The sequence below is a fragment of the Electrona antarctica genome (genome assembly GCF_951216825.1).
Source record: "Electrona antarctica genome assembly, chromosome: 12".
Taxonomy (NCBI): domain Eukaryota; kingdom Metazoa; phylum Chordata; class Actinopteri; order Myctophiformes; family Myctophidae; genus Electrona; species Electrona antarctica.
This window is the reverse complement of record NC_136793.1, coordinates 28,383,451-28,410,464: the sequence shown is the minus strand read 5'-3', so window position 1 is coordinate 28,410,464 and position 27,014 is coordinate 28,383,451. Positions and strand designations below refer to the sequence as shown.

The 27,014-nt window shown below is 40.8% G+C and overlaps 1 protein-coding gene across 1 annotated transcript; it reads left to right on the top strand.

Moving 5' to 3' along the window:
• Window positions 1-689: 689 nt before the first annotated feature.
• pggt1b (protein geranylgeranyltransferase type I, beta subunit) lies at window positions 690-27,014 on the top strand. Its single transcript, XM_079517232.1, has 9 exons — window positions 690-862; window positions 1,437-1,555; window positions 5,971-6,035; window positions 6,412-6,563; window positions 7,784-7,916; window positions 12,967-13,012; window positions 17,504-17,688; window positions 17,965-18,073; window positions 21,818-27,014. Exons 1-9 carry the CDS (start codon window positions 735-737, stop codon window positions 21,973-21,975), a joined length of 1,095 nt encoding a protein of 364 aa, XP_079373358.1. The 5' UTR covers window positions 690-734; the 3' UTR covers window positions 21,976-27,014.

The window sequence follows — 27,014 nt, the reverse complement described above, 5'->3', positions numbered from 1 at the left end:
CCTACATTGTGCCTTTTGATTAGTTAACTTGTAGACTATGCTGCATGATCGACAAACCATGTGCAACCCAGATTCGGCACAAACAAGGGACTTAATTAATTTCGCTCCTATGCCACCAAAATGTGGAACGCCCTACCAACAGTCATTAAGACATGATGCGAATCCCTTGACTCCTTCAAAACCGCCCTCAAAGGGTACCTACGGACGGCTGCAATTCGAAACTGGCCCCCGTAATATCTGAATCCCCCACCCACCCCTTTCGCCCTCACTGTATAAGTTTCTTTTCCCTTTTCCCTTTTTTACCTGTTTTGACTACATAGTTGTGTACTGTATATTCATACGTCTCTAATTGTTTTGATGAATTGAAAAATGGTGGGTCCTATTGTCCTATTGTCCTATTACAAGTGTAATGCTTTATGGTGTCCTCCACTCACAGTTAACAGTTGTTGTATTGAGTTGTAGGCCTACTTGAAATGTACTGTAAATTCTGCAAACTGTTAATCAATCAATCAAATCGATGTGCTCCCAGTTTGTGCAATCATGATTCATGAATATAAACAACTTTTAAATTATGAAATGAGAAATACATATTGATTTGTTTCTTAATTGTGTTTTTCTTTCCTTTGTGGCCCTACAATTTGGTTAAAAGTTGAGTGGTGCTGGAACTACTCGATGCTTTTATTTTGAAGAATACGCCGACCGGAAAATAATGCGGACGTAAAGATGCAGTAAAGATGGCGGAAGAAGAGAGCCACTTAGAAGAATTTGAGCAAATAGACTTTTTAAGAGATAGACATGTACGATTCTTTCAACGATCGCTGCAGGTATTACCTGAGAGCTTTTCCTCCCTAGAAACGACTCGGTAAGTTGACTGGAATATATCATCAGTATTGTTGAACAACTTGACTAAGCAGCAAGCTAGCTTGCTAGCCGTTTGAATGGGAGGCTAATAATGTGACTATATGTCGCTAATAATAACAATGATGTCTGTCACACGTTAAATTGACCTCGTTAAACTGTCACACACATGATGCTGTAAGTATGATGTACTTTATTTAGCTTCCAGTTTACCAGAATAATACATTCTCGGGATAATTATATTCGGGAGTCGGAATGTACAGACAGAAATCACAGAATAGTTCCTAACTTCCTATGCAGACTTGCCAAACAGTCTAATGTAAACGTCTGTAGTTGAAGTGTGGATGTGTGTGCTACTGATGATGTGTGTTACAGGAGTGCTTATTGACCTGTAACCTTGCCAATGACAGTTATTAGCCTGTTTTGATTTATTTTATGGTCATGTTCAGTGCTAGTTCGTTGCATTTGTCTATATGTTGCACCACAACGTTCGATTAGAATGAACATTTATGAAATAATGTACTATTGACTATTGTACTTCTTTTCCCCACGACATCTCCTCTATGCCGTATCTGCAGATTGACCATTGTGTTTTTTGCGCTGTCTGGTCTGGACGTGTTGGATGCTCTGGATGTAATCGATAAGAACAACATGATCGAGTGGATATATTCCCTACAGGTTTTACCCACAGAAGATAGTAAGTATTATTCAGTGTTCAATAATTATAATTATGGCTATGTTATACATGTTAATGTTGTACAACTAAATGTATATCTAGATGGGTAAACTCAGGGCTTAAAGTTCTCAGTCCTGGGGACTGATTTCAGTCCTGAGGATTTCATAGGGGTCATTCAATGAGATCAGTGCAGATTTGCAAAAAAACATTTTCAGTCTTGGGATTTTTTTGGCTTTAAGCCCTGGGTAAACTTCACTGAATATGATAACATTATGACATGAGATATATATTTAGGACGACTGTCGAGCCAATTCTACTCTATGGCTCCGAGACATCAACACTTTCAAAGAAATTAGAGAAACGGCTGGATGGCACTTACACCCACCTGCCTTCCAATGAGAGCGCAAAATCTAATCTATATATATATATATATATATATATATATATATATATATATATATATATATATATATATATCCTAATTTAGAGTTCGTTTTGCTTTCAGGTTGACCCACTTTATTAAATACTAGAGCAGTGCCCGTGGGGCCTCTACAGCGGTGCCTGTTGGGCACTGGCTTACTTGGAACGATGCAAGTTGGATATGCATGCCCCACCCAGATATTATGTTTGTGTTCCTTTTATGCCCATATATGGAGTTCTTTGTCAGGCATGCCCAAATATGGAGTCTATGCAGACGTCAGAATGATGTCAGAACAGGCCAGCTCCATATATGGACCACGGGAAGGGACCCGGGCAGAGGCCTTTTTGGGTCGGTTCTGGACAACTGTGGGTCCGACCGACTCGAAACCGGGCACTGCACCCCCTGCGGCGGTGTGGAACACGTGTGTCGAATTTGAAGTCGGTGGGGCTAACGGTACTCGAGTTACGTGGATTACAGACGTACAGACATAGACATGGTGCATTTATACATAATGTATGTTATTTATGAAGAACAATGCTACCTTTCCCCACGATAGTCACTTTGAAAGACAAGAATGATTGCTAGTTATCATGATTGCTAGTTATCGGCAGTTATCAGCTGGATTTAACATTAATTTACTCTACAAGTGCAAATTTTACCTATCGTTTTTATAATTTGCTTTTACTTTTCGGGCAAGTGGGCATGACCTTTGGGCAAGTAGAACTTGACCTGTGCACAAATGGCAAGTGCCTCTGAGACCTGTCGACGCCTAGTAACATTTCAGAAATCTGTAATACTTTGCAGTTGGTGTAAATTGGAGATTAATTGGGCATGCAACCACACCCCCTCCCCAAAGTGTCCCACCTATCTGTTCAAAACATAAAGTCTGAATCTGAATATTTAATGACTTGGGTTTCATTTGCTTTTGAATATCTCTAACCAGGCACCTTCTGCCATCTGTTAAGTTGTCTAGGCTGGTAATTATTCAGAATAGCATCATAAATTATGTTGGTACAGTGATGGCTGATTGGGCTAAGTATGCTGCTGCCATATGTTTAGTGCCTGGCTGTTTGCTCATTACATTACAGCTGAGAGAGTACAAGGTGTGTACTTGTGTACTTGAGTTCATGTTAATCATCATTAACACAGGGAGGGAAGACATTCGGTATCCGGAGAACTCTCCAGTTTACCAACTCGCCGCAATTTAGTGCGTTTTCGTTTTACTTTACCTTCATTTAAATTGCATTGAAGAGGATAGTTGTTTAGAGTTAACACTAGAGAAAGTAGGAATGCTAAAAGTTTAAACACCAAAGTACCGAAACAATGTAATTCATTAGTAAACAATTCCTGAAATGGTAGGCCTACTTATCATTGGTATTCACATACTCGCCTTTTTATCATCATCTAGCTGACCATTATTTTAATTGCACAAAATAATTTGATCACTTTGGAAATTAACTATAACATCTGTGAGTTTGACATACTACACTGATAAAGACAGCATGTTAGCATAACGATGAAGACATTGATGAAGAATTTTCACTGTGGCGAGTTTTTTTTTTATCAATTTTTTATTTATTTTATATTTTCTAACGAGACGAACATGTAAATCACCAATGCACATAGGTGGCCTTACACAGGGACAGCTAAAACAATGAAACAAAGACAATAAAAAAGGGGTGGAAATAAGACAAACAAACAAAATCGATATTCATATATAAATATACTATAACTCGAAAAACTCATGAGTCAGCAAAATATAATAGGATTTGTTTTTGTTAAAAAAAAAGAAGGAAAAAAACAACAAAAGCAAAAAAAACATACAGACACTACAGACCAGTACAAGACAAACACAGACAAGGGCGAGACAAGACAAATAAGACATGTACAGTACAAGGGCTACAGATACAGACAAGGGAGCCAAAAGCAAACTGTTGGTCAATTAAAGAATTAATTGAACTGCGTCAAGACTAAGAGCTTTGGACCAGTTGTCCACAGTGTCCGCTCTGGCGCCATTCATCTTGGCAGTAGAACGCTCCAGTAAACAAATATCAGAAAAGCAATTAAGCTAATTTCTCTTCAAGTTAACAGTCGGTTCAAACCAGTTTTTGATAATTGTTTTCTTAGCAGCAGTTGAGGCAGCTAATAATATGCGTACCGTGGCGAGTTCTCCGGTATCCAGACATCCATGTGTGAAGATATGCTGGAGGTGTTTTCCAGCAGGGCATTGGAGGTTAGAGTGACTTTGACTCCTCATACACGCATACAGCTCCAACCGACGAGAACAGCAACAGAACACACACAAGCCCTTTACTTGCAGAGGCACAAAAATGGGTTTACGCTTTCGTTATACTGCAGGAGGTGGGTTGCGATCGAGTCCTTTGCAGCACCGCTTCAATATCATTTATTAATTTCATTCTACATTGATAAGATAGGCCTACACCCTACACATCAGCAGCAGGAATTAATGCGTTAACTTAAATTTCTAATGAATATTAATAAGGCATTTTTCCACTTTTCCACTTGGTCACCCCACAGTGTGGGGTGACCAAAACCTTTCCCTCATAAAATGGGGTTGTGGTATAAAAACATTTGAGAACCCCTACTGTAGACTCAAAAGCACAGTTTCACAAACCCATATGTGGGCTGTGGACCAATTTGTATGGGACGTGAGTAAATGCCATTTATTTCTTGTTTCCTAGATTTGTTTTTGAGGGGCAAAGCCCCTCCTATATACAGGTTTAATGTTTGTCTTTAGTTCAATGTTTGTTTTGTAAACGCCATTGACAATGAAGGGAAAATTACGTCATAACAATGTGCCTCATGTCATATTGTTAATGGCATTTAATGTTTGTGTTGGCACCGTTTGTTTCACATCACCATTACATCACCTAATCAAGATGAGTAAGACTTTAATATATTAGCGCCCCTCACTTCACACGGGTGTACCATTGCTGAAAATAGTTTAAATATATAATGTACCTGGGGGGGCTTTGGAATAGGGAGGGGGGAGAAATTATGACAGGCAGTTTCTGCTGTCAAAATATGTCCCCCCCCCGTATTTAACTTAAACGCCCAATGCATTCTCAATGGCAATAGCACAAACTGTGGCATGCTACTAGTCCTACATACTTACACCTAGAAACCCCATTCAAACCTATTTAGGTTCATCTTACGGTGGACATGTTTGCCTGAAAATAAATCTTTGAAATGTTTCATAGTTTTAGGGGGGGGGGGGGGGGGGGGGTAGGGGCTGGTGTTACATAGGCTACAGTAAGTCATAAGACAAACACACTTGGAATGGGAAATAGAAGGAAAATAGAATTGGTAGGGTTTTTCTTTCTACCGACAGTGTGTACGGTAATATTTTATATGTGGAAAGTGAGTAAACTACCTCGACGCACCCAAGGTCTCCTGTCTTGCTGTTTCCTTACTCCACAGTATATAACTTTCTAATGCTACGGACGTTTGTGCACAACAATCTTGAAAACAAAGTAATACATTGTGGGTTTGAGCTGACAGGCCCTTCTAAATGTCAATCAAGTCACCTTAATTCAAGTGGCAAAATTTAAATTAAATATATTTTTTTAGGGGCATGTAATGTGATCTACCTGCACAGCCCTTGTGATCTACTGGTAGATCGCAATCTACCTTTTGGGCACCCCTGGGTTAAACATTTGACTAATGTCCTACCTCTCTTGCAGCTGGTAATAACTATTCCCACTAGGTGGCAACAGCACACCCTGTTCATATTAGCTAGGTCTCCCAAGTTGTGCATTGTGCAGCCAATTATGCACCACACTGCTGAGTGCTGAAGGTCAGTGGGCACAGATTTAGTCCTTCGTCCTGCGATCGTCATTTGGAGATGATGATGTAGCATTACATACAGACATTTATTTGTTTTATTTTTATCCCCCCCCCCTCCTTGATGTCTGCATTTCAATACTTCCAGTATATATAAATTAATCTTTCCCTTTATTTTCTCCCCCCTCCCCCCTTTTTCCTTTTCTCCAAGAATCTAATTTAAGTCATTGTGGCTTTCGGGGCTCCTCGCATATTGGACTTCCCTACAGCTCAAAGGTACTGGCGTTCTAAACCCTTCACCTTTTTACATCTAGATCTGTCTATTGTAGTCAAGTTTGACCAAATTATGTCACTCATAAAGCATTTCTCACAATAAACACTGGCAAAAAGATTTTCTTGGGTCACTCTACCCCTACGTTTCTGTATGCTACTACATACTCTGTCAGAATTGATGTATAATACATTTTGTAATTGGAAAAATAATCTTTATGGTCAAAGTCTTGTCGTCAATCTATTTGGCTCTGTTTTGTCTGGAGCAGCATTTGACTATTTTGTCATAGGCTGTGCCACATGCAGGTGTGGGCATATATATTGTTTCCAGTTTGTTCTATACAGTATGTCCTGATTTGTATATGTTCTGTTAATGCTCCAGGGCCCAGGGATTTCCCATCCGTATGACAGCGGTCACATAGCCATGACCTACACCGGCCTGGCCTCTCTAGTAATACTAGGAGATGATCTGGGCAGAATCGACAAACAGGCCTGTCTGACTGGCCTTAAAGCACTGCAGCTAGAGGACGGCAGGTACACACACACACACACACACACACACACACACACACACACACACACACACACACACACACACGCATGCATGCACACACTTAATTCATCCTAGCTTGCCCATGCCTGTATCTCATTAAACTGTCACTGCTACAGTAGGTTCACAGAAGGTTTAGCATTCATAAAGGCAAGCGCCGCCGCCATTCAAATCCACATTTGGCCTTACACTTGTACCCAACACTTAGGCTTGTAGATGTATGCTCACTTTTAATCACAGTTTGGTATGCATGTCCAGGGTAGTCTCGCAGTACTCGGACAATTCAATATCTAGCGGTGCAGAACTATGGAAAAGTGACCGACCGACCTCAGAACAATCATAGACTTCCATTACAGCCCAGCCAATTAGAGGCCTACCTCTGATTATTGTTTAGTTATTATCAACATACATTCATGTTGATAATATTTATTTAACATTTATTTTATATTTAGTTTCTGTCGGGAGGAAACCATCTAACGCCATTTTTTTAGTTAGGTGGTTTCTGTGGGGAAGAAAACCACTTAACTCCAAAATGTTCATCTTCCAGGAAATTAAAAATATATTTCTTTCAGGAAATGAAGAAGACCTTATATTTCGAAAACAAAGCAATTCTGCCTAATCAAAGTTTATATATTGTCAATTACTTCCATGAGAGGGGGAGAAGTGGTGGAGTTAGTTTTAGCAGTCAGTTTGAGGGTCCAATGGAGTTAAGAGGTTTTGTCCCAAGCGCTTTTACTACTTTTCATTGGTTCAATATTTTCAAAACGACACACAGACGTAAAGGGTGTTCAATAGCACTGATTTACGCAAAAAAAAAAGTTAGGGGCATGTTTTGCACAACAACATAGTCTTTTCATTATGTCTGCCCATGATCTCTGTGATTTATACGTTTGTTACCTCTGAGTCACTGACACTAAAATCTGATGTTTTAATTGTTTCTATGAACCTGTGACTTGACATCCACACTGTTATAAAACCAAAAGAAAAAGATTTTGAAAAGAAAAATGGAGTTAGGTGGTTTCCTCCCGACAGCAACGATTGGATCTTATTTCAATGTATGTTAATTATTTGTCTTTGCTTTATTGTATTAATGCCTGATTTGCCACCGCGTAGAGAATCTTAAATTGATATTGATTGTGTATGTGTGTCTGTCTGCGTATGCGTGTCTGTCTGCGTATGCATGTCTGTCTCTGTCTGCGTCCAGCTTCTACGCTGTACCAGAAGGAAGTGAAAATGACATGCGCTTTGTCTACTGCGCTGCCTGTATCTGCTACATGCTGGACGACTGGTCGGGCATTGACATCCAGAAAGCCATTGAGTACATCAGGAGAAGTGTGGTGAGTAGAGACCCTGCTAGAGTTGCCAGTGTTTGAGCATAAAAGTGGTTGTGTGCATAATTGGATTTTTGTTTCTCACTATAGTTCATCTGTGGTTGCTTGGTGGGAGTTCTGTGGGGGTTTTTTGTGCTACACCATAGCTAAATTAATATAGATAGAGTAACCGTCGTTCATTATTCTGATTCACACAGTGTTCAACCCTTCAGGCCATTCTGTAGTTGGAGCATTATCACTATAGGCCAGCTGAGCAGAAAAGGCTCTTTAGTATCCTTTAAAATAGCTCCATTGTAGATTATACTGTATTAAATAATAAACGGTGTATTGAAATTAGATTACAAGTAGGAAATTAATCGAAATTGCCCACTACCAATAAAAATGAAGGAACCGATAAAACCCTAATGATTTAGGTGGGTGTCCGATAAATAACAAAATTGACAATTGGTTTTGGTTAATTTAAACACCAGTATTTACAGGCCAAAAAGTTGCCGCACTGGCTTCATCTCAGGTATTACTAATATGCACAGTTGTACTAGTAATCATAAATGAGATGAGATGAGATGAGATTCAATTTATTGTCAATGTACAGTACAAGTACAGCACAGCGAAAAGTATTTTCGCATCTCACCAAAAGTGCAAACATGTCAGCAAGGAGGAGGATACATTCAATTCAGTAGTACAGTAGTAACAGTAGATATGGGCTGAACAGAAGTAATTTAAATAAATAAATAAGGATATGAGAAGGAAGAGAAAAAACCTGATCTGTCCATATTGCACGTAGCCCTTATTGCACGTGGCCCAATGCACAAAGTGCTAAACTAAGGTCCACAGACCACATTCCACAAGTCCAGTGGCCATATCGCAGTCCACATAGTGCAAGACTAGGATGAGTCCAGAGTCTCGGATACGACAGGGATGATGGATGGGTTGGGGGCTGACACTGGAGGGGGGAGAGGAGTGGATGAGGAGTTTAGGTAGATGACAGTGGAGGGGAAGAAGCTGTTCCTAAGTCTGCTGGACTTGGAACCAAGGTTCCTAAAACGTCTCCCAGAGGGGAGGAGGGCAAACAGACTGTGGTTGGGGTGAGAGGGGTCTTTTATGATGTTATGAGCCTTCCTCAGGCACCGTCTGTCATAGATGGACTTAATGACAGGGAGACATGTTCCGGTGATGCGTTGGGCAGTTTTCACCACCCTCTGCAGTGCCTTCCGGTCAGAGGCTGTACAGTTTTCCATACCAGACCGTGGTGCAGTACGTGAGGATGCTCTCGATGGCACAGCGGTAGAAATTCCCCAGTATCTGAGGAGATAGGTGTGCTTTCCTCAGTCTCCTCAAGAAGAAGAGACGCTGGTGGGCCTTCTTGACCAGAGGGTCCAGGAGAGGTCCTCAGAGATGTGGTAATGAAGGTAGTTTTGTTACCTTAACATTTGACCTCATTTGACCTCATTTTCTTACCATTATGTAACCGAAACGGGGTATTGGTAATTGCAACCAGATTTGATTGGCAAACGGAGTCAGAATCGATAAAATCTTAACGATACCCATGGGGGTGAGCTTTAATGAGCTGCCACTCCGTTTCTTTTTTTTTTTAGGGATGGGCGTGAAAAGTAGACTAGTATGGAACTGGAGTGGACTATCACATTACTGCTAGTGGTCGGCTGTAGGGATGGAAATGTTGACCGTGAGACTGCAAGCTCCGTTGCAATCTGACACTCAGCACAGCAGAGAAAGCAAATCAAAATAACCTTTTCTTGAATGAGTCATGCATTTCACCCAATGAAAAACCAAACCGTTACAAGCGGCTGGCCGTCCATATGTCGATGGAATATTTCATTTTGGAGCGGATTTAATAGGCGGACTAGCGTAAGGCCCAAACGCTTCCATTCTAAGGTGCAGAGGGACTCTGAGGGGACTGGGGGAAATGGCCAAGATTGACCCATATGAAAAATATCACTTCTACTGGTCTGGACAGAACATCAAGACAACAGAATAAGGTGAAAGGACTATTTTTGGCGGAACTCTCCTTTAAGGAGTAACTGGTGATATCTGCTCTTACCTCTGGTCCAGTCTGAGTTTTCCACTGAGGTGCAGGTGGTCACCAGGATCCATACATGCCTATCCATTGAATATTCAGTATGTGATTGTCTTAGACTTAGACCAATTTAGCATTTCTTTAATTATTATTAATTTGGAATGTCTTTTAATTTGGTGAAATCTGGCTTAGTATCACATAATGTATGGTGCACATAATCTAGCACATTGTCTACAGAGAGAAGGGGAAAAAAAGGAAAAGATAATGTGTTTTTAATTTTGTTTGTTGCTCATGTTATGGACCCATCTGGTCATTTAGGCTTTGATTTCAGTTGCATTATCCATCAGTGGATGGCAGTGACCACAAAACTGTTGGAGAGCAATTTATTCACAGACAACATGCTACATATGTCTACAATGTAGATATCTGTACTATAGAGTGTGTGAATAAACAGGTCATCACCATGACCTGTCAAAGACGTCCACGTTGAAATATTGGCTTTCTGTTGGGACTAGTATGCAGTGCATTCCTCTCTTTTAATAGTTTTAGAATTCTTCCGTGGCCAACACCTCACAATAGGCTTTTGGGCCTTGCCTCCATTGAATAAATTGCGACACTTGTTGGATCTTGCTACGGACACTACTTATTATGATGGAGAGCTGCTGGGGATTATGATCTATGTAAAACTGCTGAATGGAAGAGTTTCATTTCTGGTTTTAAGTTATGTTTGAGGATGGCAGTGGCTCAGGGGGTGAGTGGCTATCTGGGAGCTGGAAGGTTCCCAGTTGGTCCCTGATTCATTTCCTCGTGCCCGGCACTGAACCCCAACTGCTCCCCATGAGCCGGTTGATGACTCCATAACCGTGTTACACTCTTGTGGTATTTGAATGTGAAGTACATTGTAAATTGCGATTAACTGGTCAGAAACACAAGAGAAGGTGCAGTCCATTTACTTTCCAACCAACCACCTAATCGTGTTTTGAGTTGATAATATAAATAGTCCATTGTTAACTGATCTTTAACTCAAACCTTTTAGCCTGGCAGATTGTCTTCAATTGCAAGGTCTACTATGGGATCTGTGTCAACAGCATTGTCTTTCAATAGAGGGGGTCTAGTGAATAGAACGGGACCTGTCTCCCTCGTCAATGGTGTCTCTTTCACAACCAAAGTCTCCAGAGACACAGAGTCTCATTGACTTGTAAACTGAAATGTATGCAATGTGTGACTGTGACCTTATCACAAACTTCCTGAGTGTTTTATTACACTGTGTATTCTGCTTGGGGGGGGGGGGGGTGCGGGGGGGGCACGTGCATTTCCTCCAGCCAGACAGATGCTGTATATTTCAGATGTGCTCAAACATTTTCATGTCAAGGATGCCAAATTGATACATATTAAATTGTGAAAATAATTGGTGCCATGCAGGGAGTCAGGGACCCCCATAAGATAAATAATTGGTGCCATGCAGGGAGTCGGGGACCCCCATAAGATAAATAATTGGTGCCATGCAGGGAGTCAGGGACCCCCATAAGATAAATAATTGGTGCCAAGCAGGGAGTCAGGGACCCCCATAAGATAAATAATTGGTGCCATGCAGGGAGTCGGGGACCCCCATAAGAGAAGATCTTAGTTGTATTTAGTATAGAAATGTACAGCTGTATATGCTGTAGGTAGGGAGACAAAAACCTATGATCTGAATAATCATCGTTTATTATACGTTAATAGATTCTCTCATTGGATGATAGGCTGGCAAAATTATAGTAAAGTTAACCACTTTCATAGGAAAACATCTTAAAAAAAGGTGAAAATAATTCATGTTGTGATCTTGTAAATTGGCTATTTTTGAAATTATCCACAAGCAAGCATTTCATTGTATGATGTGTTTCCAGGATTGGTTTAAAGTTGTAATTGACAATGATGCATCTGATAAGTAAAGCAAGCCTCCTACTTTTATTGCCCCAGTCCTTTATTTCATAGTGGATTTGTGACCCATTTTAAGTCCCAAACTGTGATTCTAGGGGGCTGATAATCTGTTATCAGTTGTTTAGTTGCTCTGTTCTATAAATAGTAAGTGCAGTCTTTATGCCTCCCAGTGCCTCTTCAAAATCATAAGCCTCTTAGACAGGCAAATACAGTTGCCCTTTAAACATTATTTATACCACTGGAGGTCAACATTACCGACACTATCTATTGGTGCAGTTAATGGTATGCAAACATGGAAGAGATAAACGTAACCCTTGCTAAATACTAGGACTCACATGGTGGTATTCTAAACAAAGAGGGAAATGGGGTAGCTTAATATAGATTATATCATTACTCGTCTCACTGGTGATCATCCATGCCTGGGGAATTTCATACATGAAATGATTTCACTGCATGACCTGAATCTTAAACACCATTATTGTCTTAGATAATTCTAGGTCTGTATTGCGTATTTTCTGTTCTCACATAAAACAATTGTCTAGAGCAGCTCAAAATTATTATGTGGCTCTCTGGCATCTGCCTCTTTTGCCTCTCTCTCATATCACCTTTTTGTTAATGACTTTCTTTACATAATCTCTCCCTAATCATTTACATCCGTCGTGACATGTCTTGAAAAACAGTAACACAGATGTTAATTTGTTGTTTATGATGGAAAGGGATATTTTGAGCTGATTTGTAACAGAAGATAGCTGTTCATTATTTGTGTGCTGTGCCTAGGGTTCATTAACAGCATAAAGTATGTTTGTAGTTGGCACTGCACTGGCAGGCTATGTTTTCTAGAGATAGGAATTAAAACGTTGCCTACTGTATGCTTTTTTTATCAGGTAGACCATTTTTTGTCCTTTATCCACAGTGCAATATTATTATGCTGTTTTCCTGTGTCACGTTATGTTGTGTGCCCTGGATACTGTGAAGGATTTTAAATAGAAATCTGGTTTTATTGTATTTTTATGTAATGACGTGATGAAGTAAGAAATATACTTTGTTGGTGGCTCAAATATTTAGAATGTAATTAAATGCTTATTGTTGTGCTCTTCACAGTCATATGACAATGGGATTGGCCAAGGAGCTGGGTTGGAGTCTCATGGTGAGTCTAATGGTCTTATATTAATACATTGGTATTGTTATGACCCACCTTAAACCTATAACTTAATATATGTTACACCTTAATTTATGTTACTGTATCATGTAATGTTACTGTATGAAGATTGTCTAAATAAACTAAATTAAATGAAGATTGTTGATTGCACTTGTGGGCACTGTTGAATTATACAGGCTGGGTTTATTTGATACCTGCGTGCACAAAAAGTAGGCAAACCAATCCATTATGGTGCAGTATGGATCTTATGTCAGATCTGTTGAGAATAAAAGTCATATCGGAAACAAAACCTCTGTCATACAAAACTACCTCAACTGTCGGTGTCAGATGTAAATCTTTTACTTTTTTTTTAAAATTTCATGTCCTTTTAATTTAACATTAATTTAACATTTCCTGGTGGTGGATGGGGGTAAGACCCACTGGTTTGACCATTAAATTTCCCCCCGACTAAATACGATTGCCTCATTTATCTCCTCCACCCAAATTAAACCCTGTTCTTCAAACACAGATCCACAACGTTAATAACTTTCTGGCATGATACAGGAAGGAGTTGTGTCATGGTAGAAGATACAGTATGGCAGTACATTGGAAGTTAACTGCAAAGGGCAAACTGTGGCAATTCCCTTTCTGTACTAGTTTAATTCTGTGATTACAGGATTCATGCAAGCTTATTTCAACCACCGCCAAACCCACTTTCTGTCTGGCGACTGATTATATATAAGGATAGATGGATGCCTATTACCCACCCACTCGTGTGTGTATCCGAGTGGTGTGGTGTGGTGTCAACTCAAGACCTCCTGCACTCAGGTGTGTGTGTGTGTGTGTGTGTGTGTGTGTGTGTGTGTGTGTGTGTGTGTGTGTGTGTGTGTGTGTGTGTGTGTGTGTGTGTGTGTGTGTGTGTGTGTGTGTGTGTGTGTGTGTGTGTGTGTGTGTGTGTGTGTGTGGAGTCAAGACCTCTGCTGTGTCTAAAGTGAACAGTTGATGCCTTTTGTACGCAAGTGTTTGTTCTATAGCGAATAGCTAGACCATGGTATTGTACAAAGTGCATTGAAGTGTTCCACCCAGGGTTGGAAAATGGAATAAGAGCCGTCCCAGGACACAAGTGTTTTATTTCCCCTCTCGGATGGCACTGTGCCTGAAGGCAGAAAACACAATATAAGTGTTGATGATAGGAGGGGAAGACACGTAGGGTAGATTTATACCCCTCACTCTTTCCGTGTCTATACCTCCCTTTCCTGCTCCACACATCTCTTGGATAAGTAGCTCTGTAATAGGGGTAATGTATAGGGAAGTGATGATGGTGATGATGGTCTATACACTGACAGCTGGAAAACAGTTGTTGATGGATGGCTGATCCCTGTGGCTATACTGATTACCGCCCTGTTTGTAGATAAACAAGCAAAGCACATGCATGCATATACATTGCATACTACTGCCTCTTCTTGCGGACACAGGTCTAAACTGTTGCCCCTACACAGTAAAATCCAGAGTATTCATTTAACCACTTAAATCCTATATGCTTAATCTACAAGTTTAGAAGAACGGTATATCCCTAAGTGATATGCCTTTGTAAAAAAGAAAATACATTAAGAAAACATATTTGTAATCATTTAGTTAGAGGGCAATTATATTGTATTAAGGCATATAAGGATTATTAGCCAGGGATCCTTTTAAGTAACCGCAGTCTCACCATCTCTCCAGCTGTTAACTACAATTAAAGATTGGAGTTTATCCAGTCAATAGATGGAACTCCACAAATATAATTTAACACCTTCACTTTCGCTTGTTTTCCTGACCTGTATGCCATATTAGTTCTCTCTCCTGATGGGATTCAATTGGTAACAAACACTATAGCAGTGACTGCTATCCGAATATAGTTGGTTAACAGTTAACACTTACTTCACGACTTCACGTACACCTACACACCCCCTTTAACTCGGCAGAGTGTACAAATGTAACCAGGTTTTGGGGCTTGTACACTTGAGTTACAAACTCAACACTGAGATTGTACTGTGTATAAGTGTTGATTTTGTCAACTAAAACTCTGATAAAGTGTTTGTTGACTACCTTTTTTTCACTGACAAAAACTAAAATGTTAATGACGTAGGGAAATAAAAAATATGTATTTCCCCCTTATAGAGCATATCCGTGGTCATCATGGGCATACCTAACAATATATGCCAAAACAATGGGAACTGTTCCATTTTTGTGTGTTTTTTTTTTATATCAAAAGTCCATAAAATCCGATTTGAACTACTGTACTTCCTTTTGCGGGCCGGGGTTGAGCCTTGGGGGGGAGGTTGGGTGATCATCATCACACTGCAAATTATCATTTATAGTCCTCGGTTTAGGTCGGATCAGGGATGTTCACATATCATACAACTGATATAAAGGTTATTCTTTTTTTTAAAGGTATGATTGACGGTGCCCAAGTTTCAACATGTACAGCTAGCTACTATTGACTGATTGTGAACTCTCGCACGCATGCACGCATGCACGCACACACGCACACACGCACACACGCGCACACACACACACACACACACACACACACACACACACACACACACACACACACACACACACACACACACGACCACAGAGCACGCTGCTCATCCCCTCCCCTCTTCCCGGAGAGAGTTTGGGGAAAATAGGCAGCGGGTCCGCCACGAAAAAACAACCGGTTTTAACTATATTGTTTAGTTCTTTGTCTATCTGCTAATTTATCAACCGTGTGTGTGTGTGTGTTTAGTCCACAATCAGCGTCAGCGACGGCGTTCTGGTCACCATGCTTAGCTTCGGTGAGAACCGGGGGGTCTGACTGTAGGGCACTTCACCCCAGCTACTGTGCCATTCCACTGGGAGAGAACTGGGTCGCAAGTGACCCAGTGACCCAGTGACACACAACCAGTTTTCACCGCTTCGACAACTTGTTGCTCATATTTGTATTTCTTTCCATAAATATGCTATGTTCTTGCCAAATAATCATTCATATTACATATAGTCATATACAGCCCTTATTGAAAAAGTAAATTTAATTCGATCTCGGTGTGGTCAGCTTTGGTCAGAGGTTTTCTGCTCTTGTCAAATGAGCTAAACTCCGCCTTCTCAAACCACGCTGTGCTCTGATTGGCTAGAAGCAGCTTCTTGAAGCCAGAACCCAGCTTTTAAAAGCTGCGTCAAAGTTACGTTTTCAGGAGAAAAAAAGCACACACACACAAAAAAAAGCTATTTCATTCCAAGCTTCAAAACGAAAACGCTGGTATGCATAGAGATAACATGGGAGCACGAAGCAAGAAGCTGCTTCTAGCTTCCTTGGTGTGAACGCGGCTTAATACTACGCCAAAATCAACACTGCTGTGTATGAAGAAGCTAAAGTACTGTAACGGCACTCCCTCACACGCGCGCACACACACACACACACAATCTCTTAGCCTCCTTTTCTGTGCCCTCTCATTATGCAGTTACAGTAGTCTTTCTGTCGGCAGATAATTTCCAGGCGGATGAACACCGTGAGACTGCGTGACATCCTTGTACGATTTTTCAAGTTCAAACCGTTACAACAAAGTATTTTTTGTATTTAATGTTTTTCATTAACTTTGTCTGGCTGCCCAGGTGCACAGCAAATTCCAGAATGTTAAGTTAAAGGGTTATTTACAGCCCGAAGTGGATGCTAAACTGACCCCAGAAGTGTTTTAAAGTGAAATAAACTTTTATATTAGACTAGAAAAATTAACGTGTAGAGAGTGCTAGAGACCATTTTTACATTCTCAGTTGTGCCCTAGTCAGCCTAGTGGGTCCCCAAGACCAGGCTACCGACCTGGGGTGACAGGGCTTTCTCTGTGGCTGCCCCCTCCCTCTGGAATGCACTCAGAGATTCCCCCTCCTAACCAGATAGAGCATACACAGGTTGAGGGGGGGGAACCTGTGTACTCCCAAAACCCACCTGAGACTCTTTTTATTGCTTTTAACACTTTTTTTAAAAAACACTTTTAACACTATATTGTCTTATTCATTTACCCTCAAAGGCGCCCCTCACTTAACACAAGTGTGATTTTTATTTATTTATATTCCTAATAAAATTCTTCCCGGTTCTCCCCCGCCCCAAACGCAACTTTGAGTACTTTGAATAAATTATTATTATTATTATTATTATTATTATTATTATTATTTACTGTGTGTATGTCTCTGTCAGACCCTGCTAACGGCACTGTCGGGTGGACACCTCATATGTCCAAAACGGTTCAGTTTTTATTATTTTTAAAGCTTTTTAAAATAGGGAAAATGGCCAATCTACAGCGAGCTTGTTGTAGAGCTTGTTGTTAAAATAGAGCTTGTTGTTAAAGATCTCCTATTTTCACTACTTTTGTGTGTCTAAGTAGGGCATTAAATCACAAAACGACAACATTGAAATATAGATACAAGGTTTCTATCCAGGTGAAGTGCCTTATCGTCTCTGTTTGATGAATCCCTGTGCAGGTGGCTCGACATTCTGTGCCATCGCGTCCCTGCGTCTTATGGGTCGCCTGGAGGAGACGCTGAGTCAGCGTCAGCTGGACAGGATACGCCGCTGGTGCATCATGAGACAGGAGAACGGCTTCCAGGGCCGGCCCAACAAACCTGTAGACACATGCTACTCCTTCTGGGTGGGAGCTACGCTAGAGGTACCACACACACACACACACACACACAATCACTAGGGATGGGACAATATGAAAATGTTTGTTGTGGCCAAAATAATTTTGATTAACCATAATATGGTTAATCAAAATAATTTTGGCCACAACAAACATTTTCATCAATCAATATGCTTAAATTTCTTAAAATGCCACTTTTGTTAAAGAACTTCTTTCTTGTACTTACTTTCTAATGTTTGGAACTGTCATGATGTAATTTTCTTGTTCCAATTTTTCTTGCCTCTCCTTCCTGTCCTCTCCCAGCTGTTAGATGTATTTCAGTACACCAACTACAAAAAGAACAGGAACTACATCCTGTCGACACAAGATCGATTGGTAGGGGGCTTTGCCAAGTGGCCGGACAGCCATCCAGGTAATGTTGGACACCAAAAGGAAGTGTGTGTTTATATATCTCTGCTGTCGGGACGAAACCAACTAACTCCAAAATGTTCATTTTTCAGAAAATGAAAAATGTGGGTGTAGCAGCACACATTAGTTTTGAACGGTTCAATATGAGTAGTTTTGTGAGGCACACACTAACCAGACTCGCCGAACGATGATCTGTTTTTTTTTTAAAAAACAACTTCAAATTATGTGCTCTGCTGTCCCAGGCCACACAACAACATCATTGTATGATCTAGAAAAAGAGAGGGACGATTGAGAGAGTGCAACTCTCAAATATTTTTTTCTCTCAAGACCGTATATATACGGACGTCGACACTAGGTGGCGTCATATCCCAGGTCCGTATATATATACGTACCCCAACGTATACTCCGTCTATATAATGGTTGATGCCTACGGAAGCTTTTAACATTGGTCCGGTTCCTATAGCAACGCCCCACCGTTCCAACTATGGGATTGCAAATATAATCTCAGTGCAAACAAGTTGAAAGGAGGATTTTCAAACCTCCATAAGTCCGACTCCAGAATCGCTGTCCTTGGTGGATTTTCTGCCATCCACATACAGCATATTTAGGCCTAGTAACAGAAATCTGTTTTGATTAAAATTATTATTCCCCTTCTGTCCGAGGGGGGGCTGTGCCTGGGGGGAGGGGGTGCTCCAGCCCCCCCTAGCACCGCTACTTCCCTCAGCCATGCATACACCGGCTCTCGTCTTTGCAGAAGGGATACAACAACAACATTCCATGGACTAACTTTTCATATCGTCTAGATCAAGAATGACACGCGTATCATTAACTGACAAATTAAACATGTGCTCTCCATTGTGCATCTGTCCCCCCTTTTTTTCTTTTTTTTTTTCCCTATTTTTTTTAACTTATGTTTCTATGTCACAACCTCCCGGCCGCTGTTTTCGTTCGTGTACGTTCTTTTCTTGGTTCACTCACTGTGTTTTGTTATGCCTTTCCTGTAGCTCCAGTTAGCTCATAACATTGGCTGCTGTTGTCACTCGCTCCTTGCTCCACGTTTCAGAGTATGGGTTCAGACTTCCTTGTTGCAGCCTTTCAGAGTATGGGTTCAGACTCCAATTGGCTTAGGACTTAGGAGGCAGCCAATCTTGACTAGGTCGCTACTAGAAGCAGCCAATAATGACTAGGTCGCTAGTCTCGCTACTAGAAGCAGCCAATGGCAATCATGACTAGGTCGCTAAAAGAAAATGAGCGATTATAAGCCCAGGTTTACACCTGGCAAAAAGATTGAATAAGATCTATTCTCTGTTAACGGTGTCTGTAAGATCTTGAAGGTTAGATCCCTGCCCTCTACAGGTGCAGAGAGGTCGGGTGGAGTTTGAGCTTCACTGTGTCAGTGGAAAACTGCTGGTTACCCGATACTGTACCTGTACATCCAAAGTGCGTGCATGTGTGGTCAATTTGTGTGTGTGTGCGTGCGTGTGCGCGTGCATTTGCCTCTGTGATGTCTAATTGATGAAGCGTTTGTACAAAGCTAGCCTCAAGACACAGGAGATCAAGCTCCTCATGTTACAGGAACTGGTCTGGGAACGGACGGACGGGAAGAAACAATTGTAAAAAACACAACAGCAGTAAATTCTGCTCACAAAGCCTCTTAACCATTCTAGAACAAAGAGTTTTAAGGAATGAATAGGCTTTGGATTGTGAATGCAGGTAGATTTGGATGTACGTATAGTCATTGTTGTGCCTTCCATTGCCTTTGAGGTAGGAACTGGTCTGGGGAGTTCGGAAGACTAGCTGCTGTATTTAACCAAGCAGACCTAGGCCAACCCAAGTTGTTCACCTGACCATTAGGCACGGAAATTAGCTCTTTATTGTCTCCACCAGGCCGAAGGCATGGGGAGAGAGTATGTTTTGCACTCCGTCCGTGTGTGTGTCCGTGTGTCCGTCCGTCTTTCCGTCCGTCTGTTACCAGCTAATCTCCGGCACCGTTAACCCGGTCGATGCCAAACTTTGCACACACACTCCCTGGATGCCAACGATGAACCTCTGCCCTGCATTTTCCAGAACGGCCTGTTATAGCGCCACCATGAGGCAGCTTTTCACATTTTTTACCTAAAACTGCACCGATCTGCGTGAAACGTTGCATGCACACTCCCTAGAGGCCAAGGACAAACCTTTGACCTGCATTTTCCGCATCTGCCTTTTATAGCGCCACCAGGAGGCCGACTTTTGTAAAACACATTTTTTGATATTACTCCTCCAGATTCTGTCCAAAAATCACACAAATCGTTACACAGTATCTCTATGGTCATGTGCTCAAGTCGGATCTGTCCGATATTTCATATTCCATCCTAATTGGCTATAATTGGCTTTCACAGTTTGCAAGATTGCCCCGTTTTGCACAAAAGCCTCAAATCATGAACGCAGCATGCAATTTACGTGAAATCTTTCACACATTTTCTTACTAGGCTGATGAATATATCCCACCCTTTTCACATTGGCCTGTTATAGCGCCACCAACAGGTTGATTTTTGCAAAACACATTTTTGGAACAAAATGCCTCAAGTCATCCAATTACCATCAAAGGCAAACATGTTTATATTACTCCTAAACATTTTGCCAAACATCTCACACAGTCCTATCCTCCTGGTGGAGACTTGTGCCCAGAAGGGCACTTTTTCTAGTTGGTTTTATATTGCAACTGGAGCAACATAATGTTTCTGGAAGAAAGACACACCAGCAATGCCAAACATATTTTTTGCTGATGTCTCTGACCCTGTCGAGAGTCCAGGTCTTTGAATCAATCTTTGTAATTTGAGTAGTAAACATTAAGTGTACTGGGGAAAAGAAATTGAAACTGAACTGAGTGACCTGACCTGACCTGGATTTGATCTTGTAATAATCATGTGATATGTTGTTCAAATCCAAACTTTGAACGAACGTGGCCTTCACTTGCCCTCAAGCTTTATGAAAACTTTAATTTTTCATTACGGGAAAATTTCAAATTTGTATACAGTATGCTGACAGTTGGGGCAGCCTTGACTTTGATCCATACCCAGTCCTTTTTGATACAGCTAATGGCATTTTATCGATTCTGCTGTCAGGGTCTAATCAGCAGTCATTTCATTATAATTCAATTATTGCTCCATTTACTGGTCTGCATGGCTTTTAGTTTTCTCCCAGGGGAGGGGAGGGGCAAAACAGGTCCTGCATGTGCATAATTTATATGTCCTTAAAAAGACAGTGCAGATGAGGATGGTGGTTGTTATTCCTAATGAATAACCTCTGTGCTTTTTGGATCTTGAAGGAGTATTTCACTATTTCACAAACATTTATGGGTTCATTCGTTCCCCCGGGATTTGTGTTTACCCCATACAGTTTTTAAGTTGCTTGATTCAATATTAGATGTTTGATAATCATTTCATCAGATACACCCCCCCCCCCCTCCTACTGTATATAAACCCGTTGAACGTCAAACTCCATTTTAATCATTCTGAGGTCTGATGTTGTCCTTTTAATGCGTGAAGGGGCCGTGGTTTTTTATTTATTTATAATTATTTTTTAAAGTATATATAAAGTAGTTGGAAAAACACTGAGCCCTCACACATTCCAATGTAATGTTATTGACGTGCATCTTATCTCTGATCAGCAAGCATCAGTCGTCTTTCTCACCCCTCCTTTTTTTCCATCTTTTCTTTGTAAACACCTCCCCTCCCCCTTCCTTCATTCCTCCTGTCCTGACCAGACCCTCTCCATGCGTACTTTGGACTGTGTGGATTGTCTCTGCTCGGCGAGCCCAGTCTGAGGAAGGTCCACCCAGCTCTCAATGTCACCCAGAGAGCCTTTCAGCACCTCCATCAGCTGCAGCAGACATGGAGGGACAACGCTGGCACCTGTACCTGACAGCACTGACAATAGGACAAACTCTCACTATATCCAAACAGTTTGTTGGCCATTACAAACTTCTTATTTTTTTGGCCTGCCAGACTCCTGTGATTCAGTATTTACCGTTTGGAACTAAGGCATAGATTTATAACCCCTCCCCCCTAGTCTCACGTGGCCAGACAGTTGCCTCCCACAATTTTCAAATGCTTCCGGTCATACAGTCTGGGACACTGGAAGCTCTTTTAAGGGAGAAAGCGGATGTGAAGCCTCCTCCCCACTTCCGTTTCGTCTTTACAGTTTATCCTAATATACACATTTATCCTAATATAAACTAAAATCCTCAAAGCATATACAGAATATAGCTTGCTGCATAGCAGAAATGTAAAGTAGAAAATGAAATGTAAAGATATTTCAAAATATGTTGTCGTGAACGGAAATGGCAGCTCCCGTTAATCGGATTTCATGAGGTGTAATTCCCGAACTATATAGCATTAGGAGATTGTGGAATAGTTGTCTGGCTACGCGAGAACAAAAACGCTAGTTCTATAAAGCAGCATTTGCCAAACACTATCGCAGTGTTTCCCCTGTTTGGTGTTTGCATTCAACAGCGGCACTACGCCACTGCTGAAATGTGAGTGCCGCTGCTAAAAAGAAATTACATTATTTTTAGATTTTTTTTAATGATGGAAGATGGTCTTACGTCTTCATGAACTACTGCAGTTATATTACATTGGCTTGTTATAAACATCTATGAAATAAACATTTGTAAGATGCATCTTAATCATGATCTTGCATACAAAAAGATAGAAGCTTGGGTATTGCCCATACACAGTGCTTTTGACACAACTTATTATTTTGATGGCTACAACTTAATTCTTGGGGAAACACTGCTGCCGCTACTACACTGTCTGCAATTGTTGTATCAGAGTTAAAACTGAATCACTGGAGACTGAAAACGATCTTGGATGCTTCTGTGGGGAAACTATAATCACCATTGGGGGGAAAAGTAGTCTCTCAGTAGCAGTACAGTACCTTGACTTTCTGACTGCTCTAGACCCGCTAAGTAGGCTATAAACCATTTGATTCCTTTTAGTGGAAAGTAAGACCATAGCAGTGTTATTCAATATTTTGTATGGGGACAATGGAATCCGATACACAAAATGTTTGAGGTCTTAGACTTTGCAATTCAAATACGTTTTATATTTGTCTGCTTGGTAGTCTCATAAAAATAATGATTTATTGGTTATTTCTATACAATTGGCCACGACCCCAAGATGGGTCTAATTGGGAATGGGCTACAACATAAATGGTGTTCACCTGGCAGTGGCAATTATGTAAGGCTGCCTGCCTGGCAGGAGCCGTTATGGGTTCAGTGGTTCAAGGACACTTCAACACAATGCCACTAGAAGCCAGGGATTGAAATGCTGCTCAAAAAATTCAATTGTACATTTAAAAGAAAAATTAGAAATCTACAGACACGCTCCTCTGAAGTGTTTTCAAATCTCTACGAATCCATTTATATTTGGTATATTGACTACATGACTCCTTAAGTGGCTTAACATTTTACACCAGTCACCAGCCTTTATCTTTCCATTGATTTCAAGCCCTTTCCGACTGCTGTCTCCGACCCCCTCCAGTATCTCTAGTGAAACATCTCATATTTGGAGAGACTAAGGTAGCGTTTCCTGTTGAGTAATTACTTTAGGTGATGCATGTTTTTGAAGTCACTAGGGGCACGACAACATTCGTGAGAAAACATGCCAGAGCCCAATAAATTAAACACATACAGTATGTTATTGGGCCTCAGAAATTGTTGCAAGTTTCAAATCGTTTCATTGCGAATCTTTGGTCTGAACTACGCTTAACAATACATATTAGCACAGCGGATCCTGAATATTCTCGCCATCACCCAGCTGCTTCCTGATTCCTTGCGAGACGTTAGCCTGCCAAGCCTCTTCCAAGGCAATGACAACACATTTAGGAAGTGTATTGTTCATGCAAACAGCACAGGGAATTGCTTTTTTGTTTGTTTTTTCTGAGCCCCAAAAAAGAACAAAGAATATTGGAAGTTGGAACAAAAATAAGAATGCACATAAATGTTTAGCAAGAGCCAAGCTGTTGAAATAACTACAGGTCAACAATTTGACTTGAACCTTGTGACCAATAGCCTAGTACCATCTTCACCCTTGACTCACCAGAAAGGGGGGAACTATCTAGCCTAGATCAGAACAGATTCTCCATTCATTCATTGTGGACTACATGGCAAACAAGTACTGATACCAATGAAAAAGCCGATGTCTATAGTTTGACAAAGGTAACCATCTGTCTTGCCTTTGTACCAGGCTATAGATGCAGGAGTGCTGTAGTTGTGTGCATGCACACTGAAACCCCTCATGCATCCATTTCACTCTAGCCCCTTTTACCTTCAACGTTGACACTCGGAACCATCTGCTCCCTAAGAGGATGAATGAAGAGAACACAGAAGCGTTGTGATGACCACAGTCTGCTAGGGATTTGGGAATACATCAGCCTATGCCATGCTGCCTATGAGTTGTTCACACCACATTAGAGCCCTGCACAGGACTGTTTTCTTAATCGTGCGTCTGCTGGATTTCTGATCATTGACACTTGCTCACACAATATTTTCACCTCATACCGCCCACAGTTTGTTTTTGACCGCCCGCAGAAAGGTTTTACTATACCTGCTCCTGCAATATTTTCATTGGGACTCAAATTAAGCTCTTCACTGACAGTCCAGGTGGACCCGTCAAGAGTCAAGACCTCCAGACCCAAATACAAACGGACAGCATGAGAGCGAGAGATAGGTGAAGGATTTCCCCATTTCAGCACCATGGACAGAGACACAGTGGGCTTGGATAACTGCTAATCATACTGCAGATTGTATAGAGTGATATAATATTTCAAATAATGTTCTCCTTATTTGACAAAAGTCACAATCATTCAAAGATATTTTTGTCCACCCAGCTCTCCTTCACTTCACTGCAGTCAATCAAACTTCCAGCTCCAGTTTGTCCATCTCCCAGTGCCTAGAATGTGACATACTGTACTGTATATCACCACTCTGTCAATACTCCTTGGTTATTCCAGGACCCCTGCATCTTCTTTTTTCTTTTTACGCCCATTCCCACCCACAGCAACTTAAAAATGCCTGCTCCTGTGAAATTGGTGTCTCGCGGGATTACTATCCCAATGGGCTCTACTCCATATGTGTTCTACGGACTGCTTTCTCTCCTTGATCGTCGTCAGCCTCGTACCCTCCACTCCACACCCCCAGGGCACCCCCTTTTTAGCAATAGAAACCAGACCTGTCAGACAGGACAGGAGAGGAGGGTGTGGAGGGGAGGTTGAATAAATAAATGATTTGGTCCATCTATTATTGACAGTGAACTGGCTGGAATATCCTCTCTGCACAACAACAATTCACTCCTTTACAGTTTAAAAACAACCAACCAACCTCGGTATCAATATAGCCTTGTTTTAGTCTGACAGAATTTTAATCTTAAGACTGAGCCAAATATATGCTCACCTTAATGTGCTTTCCCTGGTTTATCCTTTGAATTTTCTTTATCAAATATTTGGTTACTTTGCTGCTTTCTGGTTATTTGTTTACACAACGCATTAGACAATTCACCTGGAATGAATTTCTCTCCAGGTGCTACAGTATATGAAGCCTAATACACACTTGAATACTCATATTGCTTCATTCAGACTAATATTGCCTTTTATTATTTCATATTGTGTACGAGAGATATTTGTTTTTTTTTCTTTTCTTAAGAAAGATGGTTTCCACTTTCCAGTACAGTTGACCATCCTGAATCTCTGCTGATTTTACATGTATTTTGCTGTAGGTTGTTATAGCAATAACCTGAAGGAAAATGTGTAGAAGTAATGGGGACATTTCAAAATAGACTTTTGGGGAACCAACTTACTGTGGCACTGTAAAGCCTACATAATCTTTTTCCAGAAGGCTTGTTTTTGTGGTTCAAGTGATGTTTACTTCTTCCTTGGGGTCTGCTGATGTCTGCTTTGTTAGGTTGTCCAGGTCACGTGGCCAGACCACTCACTCAAACTTGATTGTGTTGAAATGTGCCTCATGCAGCATCATTCTGGGCCATCAGAATGATTTTATTCACACACTGAATTCACAAATATGTGCTTCAAATTGCCGAAACCTTTTGAAAATTATGACATGTAAATGGTTACAGTAGCAAAATCTTATTAATTGATATTCATAAGATTCCCATAAGGTCCCCACTTTGACAACCTGTGTTAACATACTGTATGCTCAACAATTTGGATACGTGCCCTTCAACCCTTTATTGTAGATTTCACTATAGTCTGACATAGATTAAGTGGTATATGTACTTTCACCAATCTGACTTCATACCAGTAGCCACGTTGATCAATATTCTTTTAGGAAGATACAGCGGAGATGATTTATTGAGCCAGGGCCTATTGCGGCCTTCACCCAGTAGAGACTATTTACTTGTTGAATTGATAAAAGAATAAAGATGAATTCTGCAAAGAAGATTCTGCATCTCAACAGCCTTAACTCTACTTCTCATATGCGCTCTCCTCATTACACGCTCTTATTGAAATGTGCTTTGAAACCTATATGCTGCTTCAAGGAGAAGTATCGAGAGTTTGTCTTTTAGAGAAGGTTGGGGTATATCTGGGTCGAGAGGATGTTCGGAAATGTTCTTAGATGCAGCTGAAAATCACTTGGAGTCCAAAGGACTCACAAACACTTGCATCATAAATTAATGTACAGAAGCAAGTGTTTAATTTATTTTTTCTATACTTGTAGAATTATGTGTAGATAGATACTGTATGTAAATGGCGATAAGATTTCACGTGTGCAAGTGCTCAAGATAATTTTGCTATAGCAATGACATGTCAGTGGGATTCATGCAAATGTTCATATATGTGATGTATTATAGTATAGTATATTTCATGCAGTTGAAATTAAGGATGAAAGTGATGTTTTGACAGTGCATACTGTATTAAAACTAAATAAATACTAACTTTTTCAACTA